The sequence below is a fragment of the Amblyomma americanum genome, chromosome 1, assembly GCF_052857255.1.
Source record: "Amblyomma americanum isolate KBUSLIRL-KWMA chromosome 1, ASM5285725v1, whole genome shotgun sequence".
Taxonomy (NCBI): Eukaryota; Metazoa; Arthropoda; class Arachnida; order Ixodida; family Ixodidae; genus Amblyomma; species Amblyomma americanum.
Genome location: NC_135497.1, coordinates 153,130,973 through 153,155,443, shown reverse-complemented (window position 1 = coordinate 153,155,443; position 24,471 = coordinate 153,130,973). Strand labels below are relative to the sequence as shown.

Genomic DNA, 24,471 nt, shown 5'->3' with positions numbered 1-24,471 from the left:
TTAAACGCACCGAAAAATTTCAGCCGCTTACTTTCTTGGTGCGACGAGTGACAAGCTGCAGCAGATGATTCGGTGGATTCGTGGCTGAAGGGAAGTGTACTCTGCATCATGATCTGGGTTAGGTCCTCGGGTTCGAATTAGGTGGCCCAAGCTGAATTTCTCCGAAGGGTAGAGACCAACCGGGATCTTCGTACGCATGCATGCACTTGTCTTTTTGCTGACGGCATGCGGACGGGACGAAGACGAAGCGAGACCGGGCAACTAAGTTATTTTAATGTGGCGGTGCTAAAAAGAAAGACTGCTTCAAATACTAAGAACCGCCGAAGTGATTCTCAACCATACTCCGGCTTTATCTCCCATCCGGCTGCGCAGCACTTTAAGCTGCACGCTACTGAGTCTACGGTACCCTGTTGACAGCTGATGGCTGTCGCGTTGTAAGGAAAAAGCGGATTCAATTTCGTTGGTGATATTTTGTGAACATACCGGCATTTTCGAAGGTAACTAATAAATGTCTTTGGAAGCATCATAGCGTATTAAACCCCAAAAATGCTCTATTTGTGCTTTTTATGTCTTTAAAATTGCCATGGAGAACTCCACACTATATGTTATGTATCATTGTTTCATGCGCCCATGAATAAAAAAAAAATAATGACACCTGCGCACTCTGATAGCTTAACTTTGGCACCTTGTCATAGAGTTCTGTGGCCTCAAGGCAACAGCTTCCAAAAGAAATGTCAGCGCGAGGAAATAATTCGGCGCATTGAGTGTATCGCGCCCATTGCAGCCAGACAACCTTTAGGAGAAGAAAATTTATAGTTACTTTTTTCTATTTGCCGTCTTTATCGCGCAGTAGGGCTGTTTATTCAGCTACGTTATAAGTTTATGCTGCGCTTGCTAAATAGCCCGTGAAATAGGCTCAGCAGCGTGACTCAACAGAAACAGCGCGGTCAACACGTGCAGCGCGTACGCCTGCGTGCGCCGAAGAATGAAAAAAAAAAGGCATACAAAAGAGAGAGAGAGAGAGAAAGACGAGCAGAAAGACAGGGAGGTTAACTAGGCGACGCCCAGTGTGCTACCCTACACGTGGGAAGTTGAACGCAGGGAGAAATAGAAAGGGGGGAGAGGAAAGAGAGATCACTAAGGCATACACAAGAACAAAATAAAACTAAACACGATCCGAACCACACTGCACATTCTGCGCGATTCTACAGTAGCAATCAAAGGCACTAATAAGCTAATGCGGCTGCTACTAAGGTGTCACAATGATGTCCACTGTCAGCCGTGTCCTTTCCGGAGTCATTTTTTAGAGTAAAACTAAGAAAACAAATATCACTTTAAGGTCAATACATCCGAAACGTTTCCAAAATTTGAAGCAGATTTTTAGTGCGGTTCCTAACAGCTGGTGAGAAGTAGAAGAAGAAAGCCAGTTCTCAATTAGCTGAAAAAAAAAATCCTCCAATCTCTTGCCCATACTCTCGTAAAAAAAAAAAAGCAATACGACTGTATTAGCAGGTATAAACCTTCACTACGTATTTAGCGGTTGAGATGTAGTCTAAAGATGTTGAGGGAATGAGTGTTCTACGGCTTCGTGAGTTGAAAATCTTGACTATGTGAAGCTTACTGCGTCCGTTACTCGCTTACTGTGCCCGTTAGCCTTAGTCCAAAAAGGCACCTAGGTGTTTTTTTTTTTGTATGTGTGGTCGGTAACGGGAGCTTTTACGCAATTTTTTCTAGTCGGCTTTTCAGTCTACAATGCTATATTCGCTTGCGCAGTCACTGACAAGACTTTACAGGTTGCAGGTTCAGGAGTAAAAAAAAAAAAATATCTGTCCGGTCAAGAGAACCAATTCACTGAAAAGCATGCATGCTCCATCTCCTGGAACGAATACTGCAGCTGGCTAGGCAGCAAGCCAACGCGGCAAGAATTTTTTTTTTTTTTTCTGGGAACTCCCATCCGCAAACTTTTGTCTATGGCTGCATATTTGTTTTGTGCTGGCAAATGCGACCTGTAAACGCTATTACTGCGTATTCAAGTCGCAGTCCGACTCACGTCGTTATCTCCAATGGAGAATACTCTTTCCTATTCCTTTGTGCACTTTGCTTTGTATAATCATTGTTTCACCGATGAACGCGCCGTTTGTGGCGGCCCTGTCACAAGGCACTGGCGTCTTCCATCCTCTTTAGTACAGTGAAGGGAACCTCCTCCATTGGCGTTTGATGCTGGTAGTGGTGCTTCCGGTCGTTGCAACACCGGCTGTGGCTTTAATTGCAAAGTGAAGGTGCATCACATGAATTTAATCAATTGGTTATTTTTATTTTGCTTAGGCCGCCGCGGTGGCTGAGTGGTTATGGCGCTCGGCTGCCGGCCCGAAAGACGCGGGTTCGATCCCGGCCGCGGCGGTCGAATTTCGATGGAGGCGAAATTCTAGAGGCCCGTGTACTGTGCGATGTCAGTGCACGTTAAAGAACCCCAGGTGGTCGAAATTTCCGGAGCCCTTCACTACGGCGTCTCTCATAGCCTTAGTTGCTTTGGGACGTTAAACCCCTATAAACCTAAACCATTTTTGTTTTCCTAATGTCACAGGCAAATGACAGCAGTAGCTCAGCAGTTCCACAAGGTACATTCTCTAAATTGAGCCATGCATGTCGTGCGCTTGCCTCTGTAGCTTCCAGCCGCAGCTCCGCAGCAGCTCGCGTTGGCCCCTCAAACGCCAAGTCTCCTGTTTACACCTTTCAGCCGACACAATGAGGAACGCTTCTTCCCTCTTTCCTGCTAGAGAACAAAACACCATGCCTGGCAGTACCCCGGACGTGCTGCTAACTGATGTGAAAGCCAGATGTTGGCAGGTGTAAATAAAAACATAAACATAAATCGGCTATTTCTGGCCGTGGCCTTGTATACAGAGCATGTCCCGAGCTATGACAGAGATGAACAAACATGAGTATTGAGGCATTGTTCGTTGTTACGTGTAGGAAAGCGCTAACAATGGGATATAGCCGAAGACCAGCACGATGCGGCGCCACAGGGTATACCAGAAGGAAGTTAGGCGCCTCAAACGCCGAGAATCTTCGATTGTTTGCCGCGCCTTATGCCTCCCACAGCTTGCGCATTAAAACAAAAACAAATATTCAAGCCACACATTTGATCTCAGATCTGCATGTCAAGGGGCCTCTATTTTGTCATGTTTTTCTTTTCGGCTTAGTTATTTTCTATTTTCGTTACTTCTCAGCACTACCTTTGAAGCCGCAGCGAGCGGCATACATTATTTGATAGATATGAGCCGTGGTTTAACTAGGGGCAGCGAGAAATGAGAGAAGGCTAAAGAATGAATCGATAAAAACAGCGCCACAACATTAGTCCTCTGTGACGACAGAGTGGTATGGTATGGTATGGTATGGTATGGTATGGTATGGTATGGTCCTGGGGCCTAACGTTGTGGCGATGTGGGGCACTCCGTGGATGCAGCGTTTCGCTTACCGCGGAGGGGTTCGTATTCTATCGGGAACAAAGGGAGGGACGACAAAGCGTGAACAATCAGTTGCTTTTTATTGCAAATGCAAATAATACAAAAAGCGGGCCAGCTAGCTACAAAGCATCAACGTGGAATTCCTCTAACGAGAAGGCTACGTAAGAGGGGATTCCGACTTACTGCTGCAGGGGCAGGGGGCGCTACTTCAGCGCTATCCACGTCGACCGGCCGAGACTGACGGCCGGGTCTTCAGGTGCTCGCCGCATTCTTGGAACAGTGCCATCCCCGGGCAGTTGCCTTCTTCCTGTCCTCTCTCTGCACTTTTACTCAGCTAGCCGCAGCTCAGGTGCTTCAGGTTTCGATGGCAGGTGCCGCGGCTAGCAACATCTTTTCCTTCCGTTTTTATTTCATTAATATAGAGTCACTAATAATAATAATTTGGCGGCAGAGGCGGCAAGAGCGCGCATTTGCTGCTCTCGCTTCGTTGCCCGGAACCGGAAGTCCAGCGGCAGGGCGCGGAACCTTCCCGTGCGCGTGCCGCGGGGGGAGAAGACGAGAGCGCGCGGCCACTACCCCTCGCGACCATGGCCGAATCCCGAAGACTCACCGGCTCCGTGGAATTCCGCGTAGCCGTCTAGGTGACGCTCCCGTCGCTGCTTCCGCTTCCTCAGGAAACAGCCGACACCCCTGCCCTACCGGCGCTGTCCCGACGCATGATAGTGATGATGGTCGGCCACGCCGATAAAGAGCTGAAAACAAGTTTTCCACAATTCCACAGCGTTCAGGAGCTTTTCACTTGGGCTATGAGGAACGTCGTAGGGGGAACTCCACATCGTGCGCGGCAGTATCTGTTTTCCAGTAGAAAAGGAAACATTGAGATTTAGCTCCTGCTACTGAGCGGCCACTGCTGCCGCCGTGTTTAAAATGGGTACGTATCACGTTTTAACAAACGAATACATTCGTGTAATATCATATGATTAGAAGATAAAAGAGGGCCCCTGTAACAGATGCGCCTACAGCAGCTACCTGTAAATTGTACGTCAACGCTGCTTGGTCGTCGTTCTGTCAGACCACTTAGAAAAAAATGCACAAAATCACAAATCACGGTAGAAAACCGTCTGAAGTGTCAGTAATTCATAAGGGGCAAAAACTTCCGCGAATATGCTGCTACTACGCAGTTGATACTCGGAGCATCAACCTGTTATCGATAATGCAATCGAAGCCCCTGCACGCTTGATTGATAGTTTCCTGAAAAGCATGGTCACTGAAGCGCTCATCTCAAATAGGTAGCACATACCGTAGGGATAAGTTATACGAACGCGTTTTGCGCACTACGAAACCAAAGCATGTTATCGTGCGTTGCGCTATCCGATGTATTCATGTGATGTCACGGGCGCCATTTTGTGCTACAGCGTGCAGCTTCAGCAGCACAAAACCGTAGCAAGGCGATAATGCGATCAGATATGCTTGCAGATTTTCGCCCTGCTATAGTTGCTACATGCACCACAAAATGGTTGCCATTGTGACGTCGATGCATACTCCCTACAGTGCGCGCGAGTCATTTGCTCCGCGAAATAGAACGTTGCATGCGAAATACTGAGTGTTTCAGCGAATACTTAAAAAAAAGTGCCTAAATATAGAGAGCTCTAAATAGAAATAAAATCTTTTCAGCAACACACTTTCAGTCTCGGAGGAAGTCCGCTGCTATAAAATAATACTAATAATTCGGTCAGTGATTGAAGTTAATTCACTAATTAACATTTAAATTAGCGCAGTATGGTTGTTAGCGCCGAAGGGAAGTTCGAATCCACAAAAAAGACAATGCCATATCAGTATTTCAAACTAAGAAAAAATCATGCTCTAAAGCTCTGAAGCGAGGAAATGGACCGCACCTCATGGACCGATGCGAGCATAGCCGCGTCGAAAGGATCAAGCAAACTAGGGAAATATTGCGAACGAATTGCTGTAGTGCTTACAGTACAGTCTGGAAGAGATGTGAGCCCTCGAAGGTGGTTTCAAAATCATACGATTCCGTGACGCTAAGGGACTGGAAACGCAAAAAAATGTTGCTTGACGGGGCGCGTGACGTGGATGCGCTACCAAGCAACCCCTGAATTTTTGTGGCCAACTTCATCCCCCCTTGTCAACAGTGGCATGGGTTTCAGCATATCACGAGCACTGAATTCTCCTTTCACGAACGATATTCGGTTGTTAAGAAACAAGCCAGTGAAACTTCGGTTAGAGTTGAAGAACTATACCTCAGACCTTAGCCAAGAAGCAGTTCAGTGTGTTCGCGAAATTTCCGTGAAAGAAGAACGCAACAAAGCCAGCGAGATGCCTCCTTGTTTCCTCTATAGCACGCGCTCGAGCTTGCTTTGTATTGTGAAGAAGGTTCGCGCTTCGGTAAGTATGCGGAACCCGGACGCCAACACGACCTAGGAACGCAAGGACGCTAGAAACTAAGCGCTTTCCGGTTTACCTGTTCATCGGGAACTGGGCTAAGCGGCGCGCGCCTGTTTCGTCTGAGACAGAAAACAAAAATAGCGAAGAGCGAAAACGCGGTAGTCGTGTTTTACAAAGTGACAGGCGAAGAATGACAAGAGCGGAGAGAGAGAGAGAGAGCGCGCAAACAGCAGCGCCAAGAAGAAGAAACGGGGAAGACCGTGCAGAGGTGCCGGCGCCGCTGTGTCCTTCCCCTAACTCGCGCGGCAATTAAGCGGCCACTGTTGCGAGCCCGCGCACTGCAGTCATGATGAGCGGCGGCGGCAGCAGCAAGAGAGATCGCGTACACCCGGCTCTGCGGTCTCCGCATGCATGCACGCGGCGGAGTGACGTGCGGGCACACCCGGTGTTCGGTGGCTTCTATTTCGGCGCCCGGCAGGTCGACTCTTTCCCTTTCTGTTACAGTTTTCTCTAGGTCAGTTCCCGGCTGGAGGAGCGGACGCTTCCTCCTCCCGCTATATAAGCGCCGCGCGGCCCACCGCGGCATGCCAGTCGCCTCTGCTGACGGGTCCTGCAGCGACAGACCACAGTGCCGCGCGCATCGCGTGCATCATCTCCTCTTTGCCGCCGTGCACTCGGGTTCGGCTCTTCGCTGGTGGCCAGCAGCACCTTCTTGGACGCCGGGTTTTGTTATCGGCTCCGTCACCGATCAAGCACCATGAGAGGCGTGGTGAGTGGGAGCCCTCCCCTCCGTCCGTTCCGGTGATGCCGCCGGCGATTGCTCGGCGGTGTTGGAGGGCACCGCGCGCAGAATCGAACGGTCGTAGGTGGCGTTCTTTGCTTTTTGCTTTGGTGTGCGTGCGCGTTACAAAGAGGGATAAAGATAGTGCTTCTTAAAGGGGGACGTTTGCAGCGCTCTTCGGTCTAACAGCGTTCGTCAACAAGTGGGAACGCGGATAACGTGCAGTCCGGGTCTCCTCGTGTTCCGAGCTGTGTGGGCACCGGTGAGAGAAAGCACATTTTTATTGGTCAGGCCCTAACTACTCGCACTAAGCTCTTGTGCTATTATTATCGAGAAAGTTGCTCATTGTTCTTTCAAAGATCAAAGACAAGAAATTAGGGCCAGCCACGGGCAGCTATCCTGTCAGGTGGCCAAACCTCCTTGTTTCTGAACACACCATGAGAACCTTAGGCTGATTATAGACTAGATTTTGGGGACAGGGACAGCCTGCGGAAGCTCACGATCTTGCTAGCCCTACGCACTCGCTTGTTAATTCATGTCTAGGCATGCTTCCCGCAAAACAATTCCGACGGTGTAATTTTTGCTTTTCGGATCGCTTATGCCATTGGATCTGTCATGGGTAAACGCTATGCTTGTGCAACTATACAGCTTCATTTTTGCTTGAGAACAAGGGCTTTTTGATTCACCTTACAATTGACTGAATGCAACGGCTTCGGCATTGAGTGGCGTCTTGGGCCGGTGCCCTCATTGAACGAGAACACGTGCAATGAAAGCAGCGATCCAGACTAATCCCCTTGCATTCGTGTAATTGTTACCTTTAGTAAAAACTCAGACTCAAGTATTGCAATGAAAAGGTAAAGCAAAAGAAGAACAAACAAACAAGATCACGTAAATGTCACAACAAAGGGTGGCTTAGGGTGGTTCCAAACAAAATAACTCGGAGAAAGAAAAGCAGAAAACCTAAAGAAAACTTAATTCAAAATAAGGTGGCTGTTTCTAGTCGACTGCCGAAAAAAAAAAAAACGGATAAATCTTTACATCTATCATATTCCGCATTATTCTTCAAGGTCAAGTCGTCAAAGTTAACACCGTCCTATCTGAAAAACCAGCATTGTCGCTGTGCGCACTTCACCAGCGCGCGCAGCCCAGAAGACTTGTTACCCGCCGGGGTGGGGCAGTGATTCCGCTGTCGCGTCGTGGGATCGAATGCCTGATTCAGCCCTTTACTGACGGCGTCTCTGATAGTTCGCGTTCAGATTCGGGTCGTTAAGCCACATCTACCATACCATACCGTGCCACAACAGGTCCGAGAAAAAGCCACATCCAAAACAATTCCAAAGCCAAGTAGAAACGAGGGGCATAACTTCGAGAACCTGGACTCGGTGGCAAACACTGTGTAGCACGGAATTCCCTCGAATTAGAGGGACAGCGGTCGAGCTTCGGAGAAGCCGCGCGCCTGAGGATGTCCGCACAAGTCAGAGCGGCCCGCATCTGACTAGCCCCGGGTTCCGCGCTTCGCATGTCGCATTTCACCACGACGGCACAGCGCAATGTCATGCTTAATGAGCATGGGCTTTGTACCCTCAGAGCGCAACAACAGCGAAGCGCGGCGCTTTGCAGTACTGCGTGGCCATGCGGTGCGCAAGGTCTTCGTATGTTAAAGCAACGGTGCCGAGATACTCTCCAGTGTCTCTAATGATCTCTTCAAAAGAAAACGTAAAAACAAATGACGAAGGAACCTTCGAAAAACAACTGCAGTGGAAATTGCCATCGTATGTACTGCAACAGACTATAGATCAAGCAAGCCGCCCCAGCTAACTCTCGTCCTTGTATATTTGTGCTATGCTAATAAAAGATGGATGAAAATAACATAATAGTAAGCGATCACTTGTTTGTAAATTGATCAGTTACTTTTTATGGGCTCTAATTGATGACTGAAAACAGTTACATTTCAGATGAAGTAATTGCAATTGGTTGCTCGATTTCTGTAATATGAACAAGACTGTTTCGCACCTGCGGAATGCATTGAAACGTTAGCGCTGTTATTGCCGTATAGATAGCCAGAAATCACTGGGAACGAAGTGCGCTACAGGACTGGGCTGCTTATAGACTGGCAGCTTCAACCTAGGTGTTAAAACGGGAACACCCTCTCATTTCTACGAATAGCATGAAAGCCTGTAGTACTTTTGTCTATGGGACGTTACAGTACTGTGCGCCTGTAGCGATCTTGCTGTGGACGGGCGAAATGAAGGTGTCCAAGGTGGCAGAATCGTCAAGCGCGGTCTCATTATGACGAGTTGCGCATGTCCCCCCAAAGCGAGCGCTTTGCCCACGCGAAACAGCCGTGCATTTTAAACCAGGTTCGCCGTCGTGGCTCTGGTGTTTTATGGAAACAGATACACGAGGAAAGATGAGAATATTAGGGCAATTTTTAGTAGACTATTGTTTTTTTTTTAGTGTGGACGCATTTTTCGCGTACAGGAGTGGGGGCATCTGACTGTAATTGATGTTGCAAAACTTGCTGAGATTTTCCTTCGCGTCAACAATATCTGCGGCAGCAGCAACATCCGGTCCATGCTTTCCTACGGTGGAGCAATTGCCGGCAGCAACTGCAAGGCTAATCCCACCGGTAGTTTACAACCACTCAATTCAACTCAACTCAACCAACAGACCAGTCGTCAGGAAAAACAAACTATTTCTTTTCCGAAGCAAGCATATATCACTTGAATAACACCTCACCAGGCTGCTTGAAGCGCCAATTATTTGCCTTCGGCTTAAAATCGTCCATTTTCCGCAACTAGCGCTACTCACACTGCACCGTCCTGATGAGCGAAGCCTCTTCTGACCACGGCTTCGTCAACATGAAGTTGCAGTCGTGTATCAACACGGGAAAAGTTCAAGGCAGTTCCCGGCGTTGAGCGCGATATAGGAGCAGTCGTAATGCCGTGTAAGTAGCAGCTGAACCTCATATGCGGAGCAACTTATCTAGCGAGAGGGCATAGTGTTGCGTACTCTTTTTTATCTCCTTAGTGGACGCAACGCGCAGTAGGGGGCACCCTAAGGCGATAATTTCCCCTTCCGCAAAGCATTTCTTTTTCTCACGAAGGAAAGGGTTCATAAAGATTTACTGCGCATACGATGACCCGTTAGCCTAAGGGAAAAGTGGTGAGGTGCGATGGGACAATTGCGAAGGCACGAGATAGCTACAACTAAGCTGTGGCTACTTGTAGGCGTGGGCATAACTCTCTAATTAAGCGCTGCCAACCATAGTTATGCGATAATCCTGAGTTGCAGGACATAACGCCAAGAGCACTGCGTTTTTCTCAGATAAGAATTATATGGATGGCAAAGGAGAAGCGACACGTCTGGCCACTTCACGTGCGCACAAAAGCTACGCAATTAGGACGCGGTATGCGTTCGCTCATTACGACGCCGACTGTGCCAACTCTTTAATGGTTTACACGGTTAAGTAACACATGCGCTTCTGATTATCCGCGTAAAAACGTCAACCACATAGACCTTGCCAGCGTCCTTCGTATCGTTGGTGTCAAAGTGCATTCTTGAATGCATAGTATTTTATTTACAAAATATTTCTCATAGTTTAATGGGAACGTCTATCGTCAGCAGCGAGGAGTTATGACTAAACCATAAGTTACCCTAAACTATTAATTTTGGGCATGGTTTAAAGACCTGATTTTCAAATAAGCCTCCATTTCTGTAGATTAGAACCTGATAAAGTTATCCGTGATTTAGTAGAACACGGGCTTCTATGCTGTACTGATGGACTGCATGTTCCAGTTAAAACTCTCGTGAATCTTTTAATGTAAGCGACTGTTTCTGGTTTGTGAAAATAAAGTATATGATTTTGCAGACTAAAATAAATTATGGTTTTCAGAACGAGCAAGTACCAAATGCTTGCCCATTTTAATAGGACTCGGGATGTTGCAAATGAACTAACGGTCAACCCATCTGCAGAATGCTTCATGAAGGGCCTTTTCAACGGGGGCTTTTTGCGATGCGTATTTTAAATTTCATTGGGTTCCGTGTACAACGGCGTCGATTTGGGTCTCCATAATTTTTACTTTTATCGGCGTATATTTATATTTTTGGTTATTCCTTTTTTTTTGTCACGGTAAGTTTAATACGTGCTAGAGTTATGGGTGCGTAATCATTGTGCATTTTGTCTCTGCCTCTCTGAACGCGATCCTCTGAGATGTTACATGAAGTTTCTTGTGGGACTTCAATCTTTAATAGTTGTAGTTTGTCTGATATTCTTCGCCGCACTCGCTGATACGCAGGATATACTGGAAGTGAGGTCTTGAGACGTACAGCCCAAGGGGCTCGCTTCTGAGCCGTTTAGCGGGGCTCCCTAGAACATCTAGCAATCCAAAGCTTGGGGGGATTCAGGACTCGAAACCATTTATCGTTAGAGAGATTACGGTCATTGAGTATGCATAACCAGGCACGCTGAATACCTCGCCAGCGAACCCCTTGGGCTGTATACTTTTGACGAGGAGTGCAAGTACTCCCAGGTGTGCAACGTTTGCCTATGTGTTTAGCTTTAAATGACACAAAAAAAAGCATCCAAAGCGATGAAGGTAATCGAGAATGGAACAACGAATAAGCTTTTTAGATATGAGACTGGTGGCACAAATCATGACACTAACAAAGTCGCAGTTCGACAGGTGCTGGACAACCCCTATGGTGTTGTCTCTTGCTCAGGGATTCTTTGACGCCTTGCTTCTCCTGCTTTGCAAGAGCTGTGGAAATTCGACTACAAACGTCAAAAAAGCTTGCCTTAAAAACTGCCGAAAAACGTATACTTATGGCTGGTTTTTGAAGTCACGTCCGTGTATTGCATAAATATCTACCGAAGGTGAAAATTTCCCACGACGTCATAACCCACGTCATGAATTCGCTTCCGCACGGAGCGCTGTAGATATGGACAGAAACCGAAGATGTGGAAGAACAACACGAGTACGAAGGAGGGGGCGGGTGGAGGGTGGCGGACCTGAGCTCTTATTGAACAGTGCACTGATGTATAAACCGCGCTTAGGCGTCATGAAAACAAAAAAGAAGTAATTCCTCAGCAGCAAGCAAAACACAGGAAAAAATGCGGCTCCAAGGTTGTGCGGGAATCGAAACGTAATTATTCAAATATTTACGAAGTACTAAAGCAGGTTTGCAGCGGCGAGCAAAGACACCTTGACGCATCACACCAAAAGAAACGAAAGCATTCCGTGTAGCAGATAAATTCCGAAACCCTGGCTGGATAAGTATCTATTTGCCCACCAGAACAAATGTCCGAGTTCTTTAATATATTCTCGCAGCCAACATGACGCTCCTCAATCTGCCGTTTTGTTTTCAGTCGCGGAATGAGGAGGATTGGAGAAGAGAGCGGAAGGGAAAAACAAGTTGTATTTTCTCTCGTGCCCCGGGGAACCGCGATTCGCGAAAGCGCTAACTCGTTTTCAGCGATCGTACGATGACAACCGTTAGAGTCTTTTCTTTTTCTCTCTCTCTCTCTTTCTTTTTTCTTTTTGAGGAAATTGGAGGCACGCTGCAAATATGAGTCGAGTAAAACAAACGCTGCACCTGCCGGTTACTCGCATGAGAGCGCTCGGAAAGCGCTCCATTTCCTTCGTCTTCCCTTGGGCGCAATCCACTTTTTAAACATGCAGCAAAAGAGAAATTTCGGCGGGCTGCTTTGGTTGGCGAACGGCAAAACCACATGACGAAAGGACAGGGAGAAGGAAATACAAAAATGGCCCTTGTCAAGAGAACGTCTCGTTGTGTGCACACGCGAAAGAGATAACAGCCACTGTTGGACAGACAAATGCCTCGGGCACCCGCGCGCAAACTCAAATGGAGATCAGACAACGAACCAACAGAGAAGAAATAAGGAACGCGCGCAAGAGAAGAAGTTCTCCAGTGAAAAGAAACAAGCGGCAGAAGCAAACAAGACAGCTTGAAAGGTTCCTCGGGGGTCGTCAGAGAAAATTGCCCGCCAAACAGCGTTAGGAATGCGCGGCTGCCAGGAACGAAAAACGAAAGCGCGTCATTTTTTTTTCTCCCCCCCCCCCCCCCCCCTCTCTCCTTGAGCGAGGTTCCCGTCTTGGAGCACGGAATAAGGACGGCCGGCGCACGTGCTTCATGCTGTTCCTCTTCCCCCAGCGACAGCGTTGGGCCACGCGCGGCAGCTGCTGCTGCTGCCTGGGGCGCATCATGCTTCGTTCGGTGATAGAAAATGATGATGGTGGTGGTGTGTGCGTTCTCTTTTGGCATCGCCAAGGTGAAGGCCGGCGATACGCCAATCACGCAGGGTCAGCGACTCCTACATCGCGTACTATACTACGCGCCTGGGAAAGAGGAGGTAGCGGAAAGTCAGGAATTGGACAGCCGGGTACCCCCCCCCCCCCCCCCCCCCCCCCACGCGCGCCACCGTACGTGCCGTATAACCCGGTCTTGGCTGCTTCCCCCCCTCCACCCTTGGCGGGGTCTTGAATTTGGGTTATCCGCGGACCAGCGAATCTTATGCAGATCCACGCCTCGCTGTTTAGTAGCAACTCCCCCCCTCCTGACCACCCTCTCCCCGTTTCGTGTTGGTTCGTTACTGTTCGCGGCGGCGAGGTGTTCGGGCGCGCGCTGGATGCCGCCGAGCTGCTCTGGCGACGCGAAACGGGTTCTATGTGCTCGCTGGCTAAGCGGCCGCCGATGCAGCCGCGCCGATCGGCGGCCTGTCAGACGCCCAGGGGTAGATGGCTCGGCTCGTGGCTTCGCGTCCAAATGTGCCATTTAGAATGATACCGTGACCGCGGCGTCTATTATTTAGGAAATATCCCCGGTCATGCGGCGCGATGCCTATCGGGACGAAAACGCGCCGAATGGCGTTCGCAAACAGCTGTCACGAATGGGCTGAATATCACGGCCTCAATAGTGGTCCACAGATTGCGTCTGCCAACAAGACGCGCTTTATTGTGGAGATGACGGCCGGCCCGTTGCGCTCCTTTCGGCCCGAGGCGGCCGCCATTCACGTTTCGCATGCCGCAAAGGTCGCCCATTCACGCGGAGTCGAGGGCTCGAATTTGTCAATAGCCGCGGATTCTTTTACTACTGGCGCACATTCGCGGAGCTACTGGAGCGTAACTGTTGTGCTCTGCCGGCACTCCGCGAAAGTGAGAAGAATAGGATGCGCTAGTTTTTCGATGATGCAGTCGATCATGTTTGTAGTGACATCTAGTCCAGAGATGACCCACGAAGCAATGTGTGGAACTGCGGGCCAAAGAGAAGAAAAGTAACATACAAAAAGGAGCTTCAGCCTGCGGGAAGCTGGGAGAACAGCTACAGGTTGCATTTTAACGCGATAAGGTTAAGTGTCTCCCGTTCTGCAGAAAATCCGGCGTCGTCGGCGGCGGCGTTGTGAGTGAAAAAGCAGGTGCCCACCTGCTTTTTCACTCACGTGGCCTTGTGACATCGTCACAACCTACCCACAGTGGCAATCTGTCCACTGGAGTGTGAGTAAACTGTACATTATGGTAGGTGGCAGTTAAATTATTGATTGGTTGCGACAGGTTGCTAGGGAAGAGCAACTTGGGCCGCACAAGCACCGTCGATGGCTCTGTTTGGAACGGCCACCTGCCGGGGCAGTGGCGCATCTCTTAACCGCTGCACCACAATGCCAGGAGTGGTGTGAGGACTCCCAGGGATCTATGAATGTAGAGTAGATAATGACCGTGTCTGTGAAGGGATACTCAAGGAGGACCCCAGGCCGCTGAAGGGACCCATTAAACCTATCGCTTCTTACATTTAATGCGGAGCTGGAGTGTTCCGTCAAGTTTTTAGACGCAGTGCCGCAGCAAGTTTTTGAGTTGCGATCCTGCGTAACAACGGCACAAACCAGGATAAAGGGCGCAAAGTATTTATTTGCATTTGTTTAGCGTTGGCGTGAGAGAAATACAACAGCAAGCAAGCACGCTATATCTCTGAAGGAATCGCGGCAGGAACTTCTTATTTCCATTTTTTTTTTGCCGTCCTCAGGAGTGCACACTGTGATTGTGGACTTCATGTGGACACAGCGGTTATTCAAAAAATAAGGGTAGGGATCGTTTAATTTTTTTGCATTTTTTTTTTTGGCGAAGGTAAGCAGCCATTTTGACGGGGATTAACTGGACCCTAATTGAAAATCTTCGTTCCCGTGAGCAAATGTTGCGAAGACTACAAGAAAAACACCCAGAGAATTGAGCTGTGGAGGCAAGGTCTGGGCAGCATGCACAGCAATATAGCGGCATACATGCTGTGTTGTCGCTGCCGTAAGCCGTGATTGTTTCACGTGCACTGCTTCGCTTCTGCGTGTCAGGCTTGGTACGTAGACAGGCCTTCACTCTGCCACGCGCTTTCCTCCGCGCGCTCATCACATTCTGCCTCATTTTCTTCGCGCCTTCTTATGTCCTGGTTATCTTCCGTGTCTTTCATATCCCATTTCTCCCTCCCATTCTCGCAGCAGCATCTTTAAAGATACTGAGCACGATCGTGATCGGACTACGAGTGGAAAACAAGCTGCTTACCTCAGGGTGAACGAGTACCCGTTTCAAAGAGCTCCAGCCTCGAAAACTGTGTTTCGCGAAAGGAGGCAAAATTTTGCGCACGAATGGTTATGTTGATTGCGTTGCATTGTTTGTCATATTGGAAATGACGCGAAATCAATAAACATGCAAGCCAAAGGAAACCTGCTACAGTCGTGTCCGTGGCATACAGAATGCGCTATAATGAATTAATCTTTACACGACAGAATAGTGCGCTGGCATATAAGAGAAGAAGGAATGAGAGTGACAACGAGAAGCCACAGCAGCAACAAGAAAAATGAATGGTCGCAAAAAAGGCGCAATCTCACCTCGTGCAGCAACGCCAACGTTGCTCCGAAGGCGGCTCGGGCGTCGCACGCGGAAAGCCAAGTCTGGTGCGCAGCTGGACAGCACCCCTGCCGCGCGGAAACGACTGAATGCAGAAGCGATAAGCCGGGCAAACCACACTAACAAGGAAGAGATATAAGTGCTCGGGTGGGATATTTGCGTGTGGGACGGAATGAACTACTTTGTACTGCTAGCGAATGGATACATGTGGCCATGGAAACTACAAAACAGATCCTCTGAGGAGAATGTGAGCACCCTTTAATTTCAAGTCTACGATCACTACGCTTGGGTACCTGCATTTTTTTCGTGCGGCTTACTGCGCTGATAATCTCTTGTGTACTTAGAAAATGTGTCGTGGAGGCACGTAGAATAAAGTTTCAGGAATCGGACTTAGCCCGTCGTCCACGACTTTATACTTGAAGCGTCAGAAACTTTATTGATGTTGTATTTAAGCGCAAGATATTTTTATTGCTATGTTGAACTGTTGGGTTTAAAGACCTTTAATCGCGTGTTTTTAGCAAGATTCGACTTCTGCACCCACCCTGAATACGTAAACCTGAGCGCAGTTGAGAAGATAAAAGTAAATGAAAATCAAGCATAAAAGTTTTCCTTTCCCTCAATGCTATGACAGCACGACAACGCCGTAACAAGACATCATCAATGGGCGGCAATTGCCTCCGCTTGCGTGTGATGCAAGCAAGAAGTATAAAAAAAGTACTGAAGCTTCCAAGCTGCTATTTGCACTCCCGCAAGAAGTTCAAGCCCAACTGTTACAACGAATTTTCTTCTCGTGGAGCCGTGCGCCAATGCCCACTCACAATCAGGTATTGATACTATTCTAATTCTGAGATGTTTTCGTCAAAACACGCTCGGTTTTGGCGCGTCTCACAGGGTTGTTTTCAAGCCATAGCCGCTCTGCTGCCATATGATGGAACCGAAATAAAATTTCCAGAATAGCTTCGATGACTCAAATCGTCGCAGTGACCTTCTTGAAAAGGAAAACGTTCACTTCGGTGATATTTCTGTGGCCATAAACTCGCTTCACTGATGTTATTACTGCAAGAAGCCTCGTGGGCAAGTGCGGTCTTTTCGTTCATCTATTGGGAATATGTCATGGACGACATCGTAGACGGATCTAGCCGTCTTCAGAGGCTGTGGTGAACAAATAGGTTTATTATTGACGAGAAATGACGAACAAAAGCTTCTTAAGCGGCGTTAACTTCCTTCGCTTGCTTATTCGCAAAGCGATAAGCGAGCTGCCTTTAGCCAAGGGCAGAAAATGGAAGCGCCTCGAAAACGACGTTTACGTCCTACTTCACTCGCTGTGAGCGTGTGAAAATTCACGCGATTCGACCGACTCTCTGACGCAGGAACAAACTCGAAAACAACGTGAAGTATTGTGCGGTATGTGGCGAATGGAAAGGGGAAGCAAACGAAAAATTGCGCATTCACTGCTTACACTTCTGGATCCCGAGCCAGTATTTATGAAGACTCAGCAAAATTGCGCGCATTAACCAACTTTATTATTCGCCAAGACATTTAGAGATGAAGTAATGGCAAGTTCTAGCGCTTTTACTAGAGCTCAAATAAAAATAGTAAAACATATACAAACGGTACTCACGAGTGAACAAGGCCCGAATTCAAACCAAACGAAGTATACGCTGTATAAAGCTTTCGAGAGTGACCCCTCGACAGTTGTGAACAGGTGTAAAGAGATGAAGAAGAACCTTCAAAAATTACCGAAGAGTTTTCGAAGAAGTTTTATGCTCTGCTTGCAGCAACAGCAAAGAAATCGTGGCTTGCATCAGAAACTTCTGCGATTTTCTTTTGCCACCCACGCCATGCTTCAACACAGTAGCGAGCTGTTGACGGTGTCCTGATCAGATCAGTACGGCGAATGTTTACAAAAAAGGACGCACAGGCGAGGTAACAACTCTCATCTTCGTTACGAAACACATAATCGAACTTGAGCGGATGAATTGCATACTAAATGCGCCAACACTCAGAGGCTTGGCTGCTGAACTAACGGGGCTGCTGTTCCGTTAGTTTAGTCTTTCCCTTCATGCATCCGCTGTGCTAGTGTCTCGACGTTACCACAGCCTGTATACAGGTGCCGTCAGTGCAGTGTCGCTCTCTATATCTCCATCCGTGGCTTATGCCCAAACGACGTATCTAGGAAGTGAACGTATACGCACATTTATTACAACATCTCAGCCAACTAATACGGTAATACCCTGTCGGTGATCGTTGCATACGAAAGAATCAGCTGTGGCACCGCTCTGAGCGATAGGCGTCCTACTGGGCAGGCGGTCAATGGAAGAGAAGACGCAAGGAGGCGGCAAAGGGCCGATTTTTCTCCGCCATTGAAGGCGAAAAGGCCGGGTTTCTTCTTTACTGTATTTTTTACATCCTCAGACGTACGGCCTCGAATTTTCGATAAGGGTTCCTCCCACTTCCCCTTCTCCGCTCAACTGTAACTCAGACTGATTTCCCTGACCTTCTTTGTAAACAAACGCCTGCCTTTTTCAGAATCAGAATTAGTCTTTATTTACTTATGGAATTGATGTGCACAGGATATCACGCAGAAGGAGGTGACGAAGTCAGTTACTGTATTGGGGCTTTCTCTCGCTATGTATGCGCATTTATGTTTCGCGTGTGACAGCGACTGCCGTACAGGGTGCGGAGCTTGCCCACGCTTTGACTCTGTTGCTGTTGTCCTAAGAGTCCGCCCACCGTTCTCACCGCAGGCGCTGTCTGCCCTGTGTGTGCTGTGCGCCTTTGCCCGCACCGAAGCTGGCGGCGGCGGCTACGGAGGCGGCGCCGTGGCCGTCGCCACTCCAGTCATCGCCAAGACCACGCCCGTGCTCGTGGCGGCCTCCAAACCTGTGCTGCCCAACGTGGGCCCCGCGGCCCACTACCTCGGCTACGCGGGTAACGTCTTCGAGCAGCTGCTGGGTTTCAGCGGACACTACGGCCTTCCCAGCGGAGGTGGCGGAGGGGGCAGAGGTACGGGCCAGACTGGCCTGCGCAATGCGAAGAGGAACCCTGAGGCGAGCGGTAGAGCTAGGCGCAGTCCATGCGCAGCCACTTCATCGTTTCTCGGAGGAAGAGGGGAAATGATTGGCATCGCAGTGCAGGCAAATTTTAAGAATCACGTTATTTGCCATTCAGCATTCTCGTTTCGTGACACTTTCTGACGAATAATTACTTCAAAACCGGGTTAATTGTAGAGTTATGGGACAGGTCTTCGTCCTGCAGCAGGCGTAGTCAGCTAGGACAATGATGATGATGATGATTTACTCCAAAAGAAAGTTCCCCGTATAGAATACGTAGACTGGGCAAAAATCTTGGAAGCGGAAAGTCCGCCGTCGATAGTTCAGATCTGATCATTGTGAGAACTGGTAAGGTAAGATAATACATTTCCAATGTATGCCACGCAATGATGCGAAAGGAAGCGCCATTGATGTCGCCTAAATCACCGGTCCCAATAGCCCCGCGCAGAACGTGCGCGCAGTGTACCTGCGCAGCTCGTATGTCAGGTCGATAGGGCGTGCCCGTTTATACGATAAGGTCGAACACACACGGCTCTTGGCCGCGCATGGCTGCCGGCTGACCAACGCTGCGGGGCGCAGCTGTAGGAGTGTGCCGCAAGGCAAGTGGTTTCAGGCGCACGCTTCGCTTGGCGTCCTCCCTTTGTTCGCCAGGTCTGGTGGGTGCAGTGAGACTGCCTGTGTTCAGCGGCAGCGTGTTGCTGGGCCACGGCCACGGCGGTGGCGGTGGCGGTGGCGGCGCCTTCCTTCTGGGTCATGGAGGCGGCTTCGGCGGCGGTGCCCTCAAGACCTACAAGTTGGCTTCGAGCTCGTACGGCATTCCCGTGGGCCTGCCCGTAAGCCTGGCCCACGGCTGGCACTGACAACGCGGGAGCTGGCCCTCCCGACACTTCCTCAGCGTGAGTCTGCCGCCACTCATCACGATCCATCGCACTCTACTCGAGCGGTGCTCTGGAGGGATCTGCATAGGCTGGGAGTGCAGAGGAGTTCGGGTGTCTAAAGAGAGCCCGAAGTAGCACGTCCGCAGCAAAAACGCCGACCGCGTTCTGCAAGGACCGTGTACGGCGGTCATTTGCGAGCACCCTGCTACATTGTTTCCACTCGGCTCTCAGATGCGCCATTATGCAATTGCAGAATTAGACAGGCGACCTCGTTGTTCGTGTCCTTGACTATAAATAGCTTTGTGCGCCCTGGTGAAGGCCTCCCTCATTCCCACTGCTATGCCAGATCACTTACTTGCTCTATTGTATTCGCGTTGCTTCATTTTTGCTGTTGCATAAAAGGTTTATTCTCAGTATCTGTTTCCGGCTCGAGCAGATAACGTTTCTTGTTCTTTCTTTAGACCTTTTACCTGTAACCGGCTCCCAAAAAACGAAATCTGTGCTTTCCTGTATTGAAGTACCGAACAGTAAAACTTCATTGGCGTTCCTTTTTTTTTTCAAATAACTAATAATGCGCAGGATGTGCAGGAAGTCGGTGCTTTAGGTCTGCTTATAAGACGACGTCAATTGCAACTACCATGTCCAACATTCTGGGATAAAAATTTTGAATATTACAAAATTGTGGCGTACTGTTATGGAAATACTGAAGGCAATGGTCCATTCTTCCGATGTAAGCAAAATCTTCCTTTTAAATTTTTTCCATCGCTCGCATTGACCAGTTAAGACTGCCACAGAAAACCAATGGGGAATGCTTTTGACGATAGCAAAAACGTTAATAGCAAAAATTGCAAGCCTGCCGACAGGAAGATACTGGGGTGTGTCGACTGTTATATTTAAATCTTATAATATATATGAAATAATTGCGTTCATAAACTCTTTTTCGTCCAAAAATGTTTTTGTCCAGAATTGTTGCCATGAAAAAAATTCTGAAATCTGGAACATTGCGTACAAGGCCAGATACGATACATGCAGTCATCATATGTGCCTGGTGTCTGACAAAACAAAAGGACATCTTCTGCACTTAGATGCTTGTGCAAAGCCATCAATCTTCATTTAATTGTGCATTCTCGAGCGTAGCGTGTTTTCAGAGGGAGGGTGTTACACCTAGAAGAAGCGGCGCTGGCTTTTAATTTTTACACACCACTCCTTATAGCGGCTGGCAGGCACATCTGAACAGCGTTTCTTCACGCCGCCGGTCAAACTCAATTTCGCAACTAAACAGATAGGTAAAGACGCCGCTGTAGTTCAGAAACTCGAGATTTTCGCGAGATCCACGACAGATTGCAATATTGTGGATCTGAAAATCCGCGAAAAAAAAAAAACTGGAGAAACGATCTAGGTGGGCTACCTAGGTCACGTGACCTTATGACGTCATCACAACCTGCTCACCGGATGATGAGCGAACTGCCAACCGTGGCAGGTGGCAATTAAGCAGTTAAATTAACGACTGGTCGAACTCGGGAAAAGCAACCTGGGTCGCACAATCCGCACCGGTGGCAGCTCCTGCCATTGCAGGGCAGTGGCGCATTGCTTAACCATTGCCCCAGGAAATTGGTATGAGCACTGCTGTGGATCTATGAATGTGAAGTCAAGAATGACCAATTCCGCATATGTAGCAATTCACCCATTAACGCTATCGCGTCATACCCTTAAGGCGGAGTTTAAGTGTCCTCTCCATTTGTTTCCGTGCGCTACACAAGCTTGTTAACGGGACACTGAGTACAACTCCATCCAATTACTGCTCTCAGTAAAAAAAAAAAGAAGCGATTCGCTGGCGCTTTCTGGCTGTGTTTACATTTGTCCAGCGGCAAAATACGCATATATCAGCGGAAAATTTGGATCTAAAATCTCACTCGTGTCGTCCTTGCAGTAAATGACGGGTTGCCTCCGTTTTGAAGTGAATGGCGGCGTAACGTAGCCCCTGAGGTGCGTACACAAAACGCTACCAGGAATTTGGGGCGAGCGCTTCTAGTTCCTTTGGCTGCCACCAAGTTGCGCGCTTGACTTTGAACGCCTTATACTCGAATGTGACGGTATCCATCCGGATGTCGATGCAGGCACAGACACTGTCTTGAGGCCGTATGTTTTAGAGATAACAATGGTCATGAGAAAATGTGCGGTGGAAGTTGGCGAAAAGCGATTGGAAAATTGGTGGCTCAAAAGCTGAGAGGTGACATAAGGTTAGAAATGTAGGATTAAGAATGTATTTAACAAATTGCGAATTTAAAGACCGAGTCATAACACAGTTAAGGAAATGCAAAGAAAAATGAATGAGAAAGAAAAATGAAAAAAAAAAAGAAATCGTGCATGGTGGCAACTGCCACCACCCTGTTCCAAAAAGGACGTTCCTATCTTCCAGTCATCAATCTATTAATAGATAGCGCATTGACACCATCCGTGGTTTAAGGAGAAAGATAATGACCCAGTCGCTGCAGAACAGAACGTGACAGGCCGCTAGGCTTAGAAGCATTGGCTGGGCGTCGTCCCGAATTACTAGTAGCGATCGGTGTCGACGCACGCATTTTACATGCGATATTGGTCGATGATGGCGACACCTATGTTTCGTTTTCTGCTTTGTTTTAGCATATAAAAAGTACATTTTCGGTGATAATGGCCGCTTCGTGATTAGAGCACGGTCCCCTATAACTGCAGGAAAACTTGTATCTGTCCATGGTGCCCCTTTAACAATGTGGTGCCTCCTGAGTTTATGGCCTCTTGATTCCAAGTGAAAGGGGTAAGCTCATCTATGCGCCCCACTGGCTATGCAGATATCCGAGCAGTCATAGCCGCATGATTCTGACTGAAATAGTTTACTGTTCTCTGCACATGGTGTTTTCTTATACAGAAAACTTATGGTACCGCCTGCAAGTTACATTTCACTAACTCAGATTACATTCTATTCCCGCGCATTCTTGACTATCGGCACATCAATGTGGCTTCCCAAAAAATCTCTGGAACAGCGATTAATGAAATAAGTGCACACCAAAATCCTATCAAGTAACCAAGACTTCACAGCTGCATCCCGGAAATGATTTCGCGATATAACTTGTTCGGCGAAGTTCCAGACCAAGAACTTTGGGCTTAATCAGCCAAATGCAGCACAGGTCGCTAACCACCATTGACTGGCACTATGGTAGTGAGTCAGTCAGAGAAAAAGCGAAATAAAACCACTGTCTTGGCCATGCCTCCAATCTCATCCAAACATGTAACTTACCCTTACTGCTTAATGAATCTGAGTTTTCCTTTCTCGCTGCAGGTACCACAAGACACATCAGCCATCAGAATACCAGGAGGACATCTGTACATAATGTTTTCCATTGCAGCTCATTACGTTCTGTCTTTGTTCAATAAAGCATGTTTTCTTTTTTACTGTTTTAAACTCGTGTTTTGGTTCTATTTACTTCATCTATCTCAGGTTTCATGTCACGGTTCGCCGACCGGACAGTAAGCTTCACGACGGGACAGTAAGCTTCACAGAAAAAAAAGAATCGGGGTTTGGGGCCGGTGCATGAGCTACATGTAATGAGCCATCAGATACGATGGCGTTGACACTTTAACACTGCCCGCAGTCAGCCACCACCTACACGACGATATTACGACCTGCGGTTGGGAACTCTACGTGTTTGAAAACGACATCGGGTTATTTATTTATTTATTTATTTATTTATTTATTTATTTATTTATTTATTTATTTATTTATTTATTTATTTATTTATTTATTTATTTATTTATTTATTTATTTATTTATTTATTACCTCAAAGACCCCGGACATGGGGCATTACATGAGGGATTGATGCTCATTGATGTACCGGCCTGCAATGCTGAAGACCTCGAAGTAGTGATGCTTTGTCATAAAAAAGTGTTCTAAAGTGCCCCAGATATCAGAAAAAGGCTAGTTTCGTCATCCAAGGCTGACGGCTTTCAAGACCTCCAGCAGAAAAGAGTCAGTGACTGCTTCTTCTACAGCCGGTTTAACTAAGACGTAATATGAATTAGCTGCGATGTTCCGATGTCCCAAATTTGTTACATATCCCCAAACAACTTCGCTGCCTGGAAACATTACAATGCCTGGAAAGGTTTCACCATTTCAACATCAAGACGACGAAGTGTAGAGCGGCCGCACTGTCATATTCAAAGCCTTTGTATAACCGTCAAGGTAAGAAGCACTGCAAAGAGGTATGCACGCAGTGCGACTGAAACTTCGGTGTGGTGTGGTTTCTCTATCTCTCGAAATATGGCTGCTTTATGAGGGTCGCCAAAGAGCAGAGCTCCGTATAAATTTGCACTGCCTAGGCCTTTTTGATGTGCGCTGACAGCACATAGCTCAGGGGCGTTTTTTCATTCTATCTACACCCAAGTGAGGATGCAGCGGCCGGAATTCGACCCCGCGACCTCGGGCTGAGCAGCCGAACGCCAAAGCCACTGAGCAGCGCTTAATGGTGTCCTAAAAGACAAGACATAGCGCACAATAAAGACGCATTATGCATTTCAGTCGAAGGTCAAACTGCATGCCGTCGCGGCGCTGCCGTCATCAATGCCAGAAGCAGCATGATCATAATCAGTATTATCATGATTGTCATCAGCTTTATCAGGTGGCTTATCACAGGAGCATTGTCATTATGATAGCCATGATCAGAGGTCAGCGGCATTGCTGTTGGCCTCCAATGGCACGAAAGGTTTTTGCAGAGTAGTTTGTTTTTCCCGGGGACGTTATGCCTTCCCTTATTCTTTGTCTCTCGACGGTCGATCTCTTTTGTCTTAGTTTTCCTGTCCTTGTATCTATAGGTGCCAAGTTGTCAATCCGCCAGGGGACGAGCGAGGCAATTAGCAACCTCTATGTTTCTCATTTGTTCCTCTCTTTCTCCCCCTTTCTAGCCGCGCATGTTCCTTGGCAAGAGATATACACGGGCGAAGGG

General features: G+C 48.1%; 1 protein-coding gene across 1 annotated transcript; it reads left to right on the top strand.

Moving 5' to 3' along the window:
• The first annotated feature begins 6,154 nt into the window (after positions 1 to 6,154).
• LOC144136513 (uncharacterized) lies at positions 6,155 to 22,922 on the top strand. Its single transcript, XM_077668893.1, has 4 exons — positions 6,155 to 6,642; positions 18,311 to 18,569; positions 19,268 to 19,512; positions 22,811 to 22,922. The coding sequence occupies exons 1-3, from the start codon at positions 6,631 to 6,633 to the stop codon at positions 19,474 to 19,476; spliced, it is 480 nt and encodes a 159-aa protein (XP_077525019.1). The 5' UTR covers positions 6,155 to 6,630; the 3' UTR covers positions 19,477 to 19,512; positions 22,811 to 22,922.
• The last annotated feature ends 1,549 nt before the right edge of the window (positions 22,923 to 24,471 follow it).

Coding starts and splice junctions, on each gene's coding strand:
- LOC144136513 (XM_077668893.1), top strand. Junction 18,570..19,267: donor AGGTGGCGGAGGGGGCAGAG/GTACGGGCCAGA, acceptor TTTGTTCGCCAG/GTCTGGTGGGTGCAGTGAGA.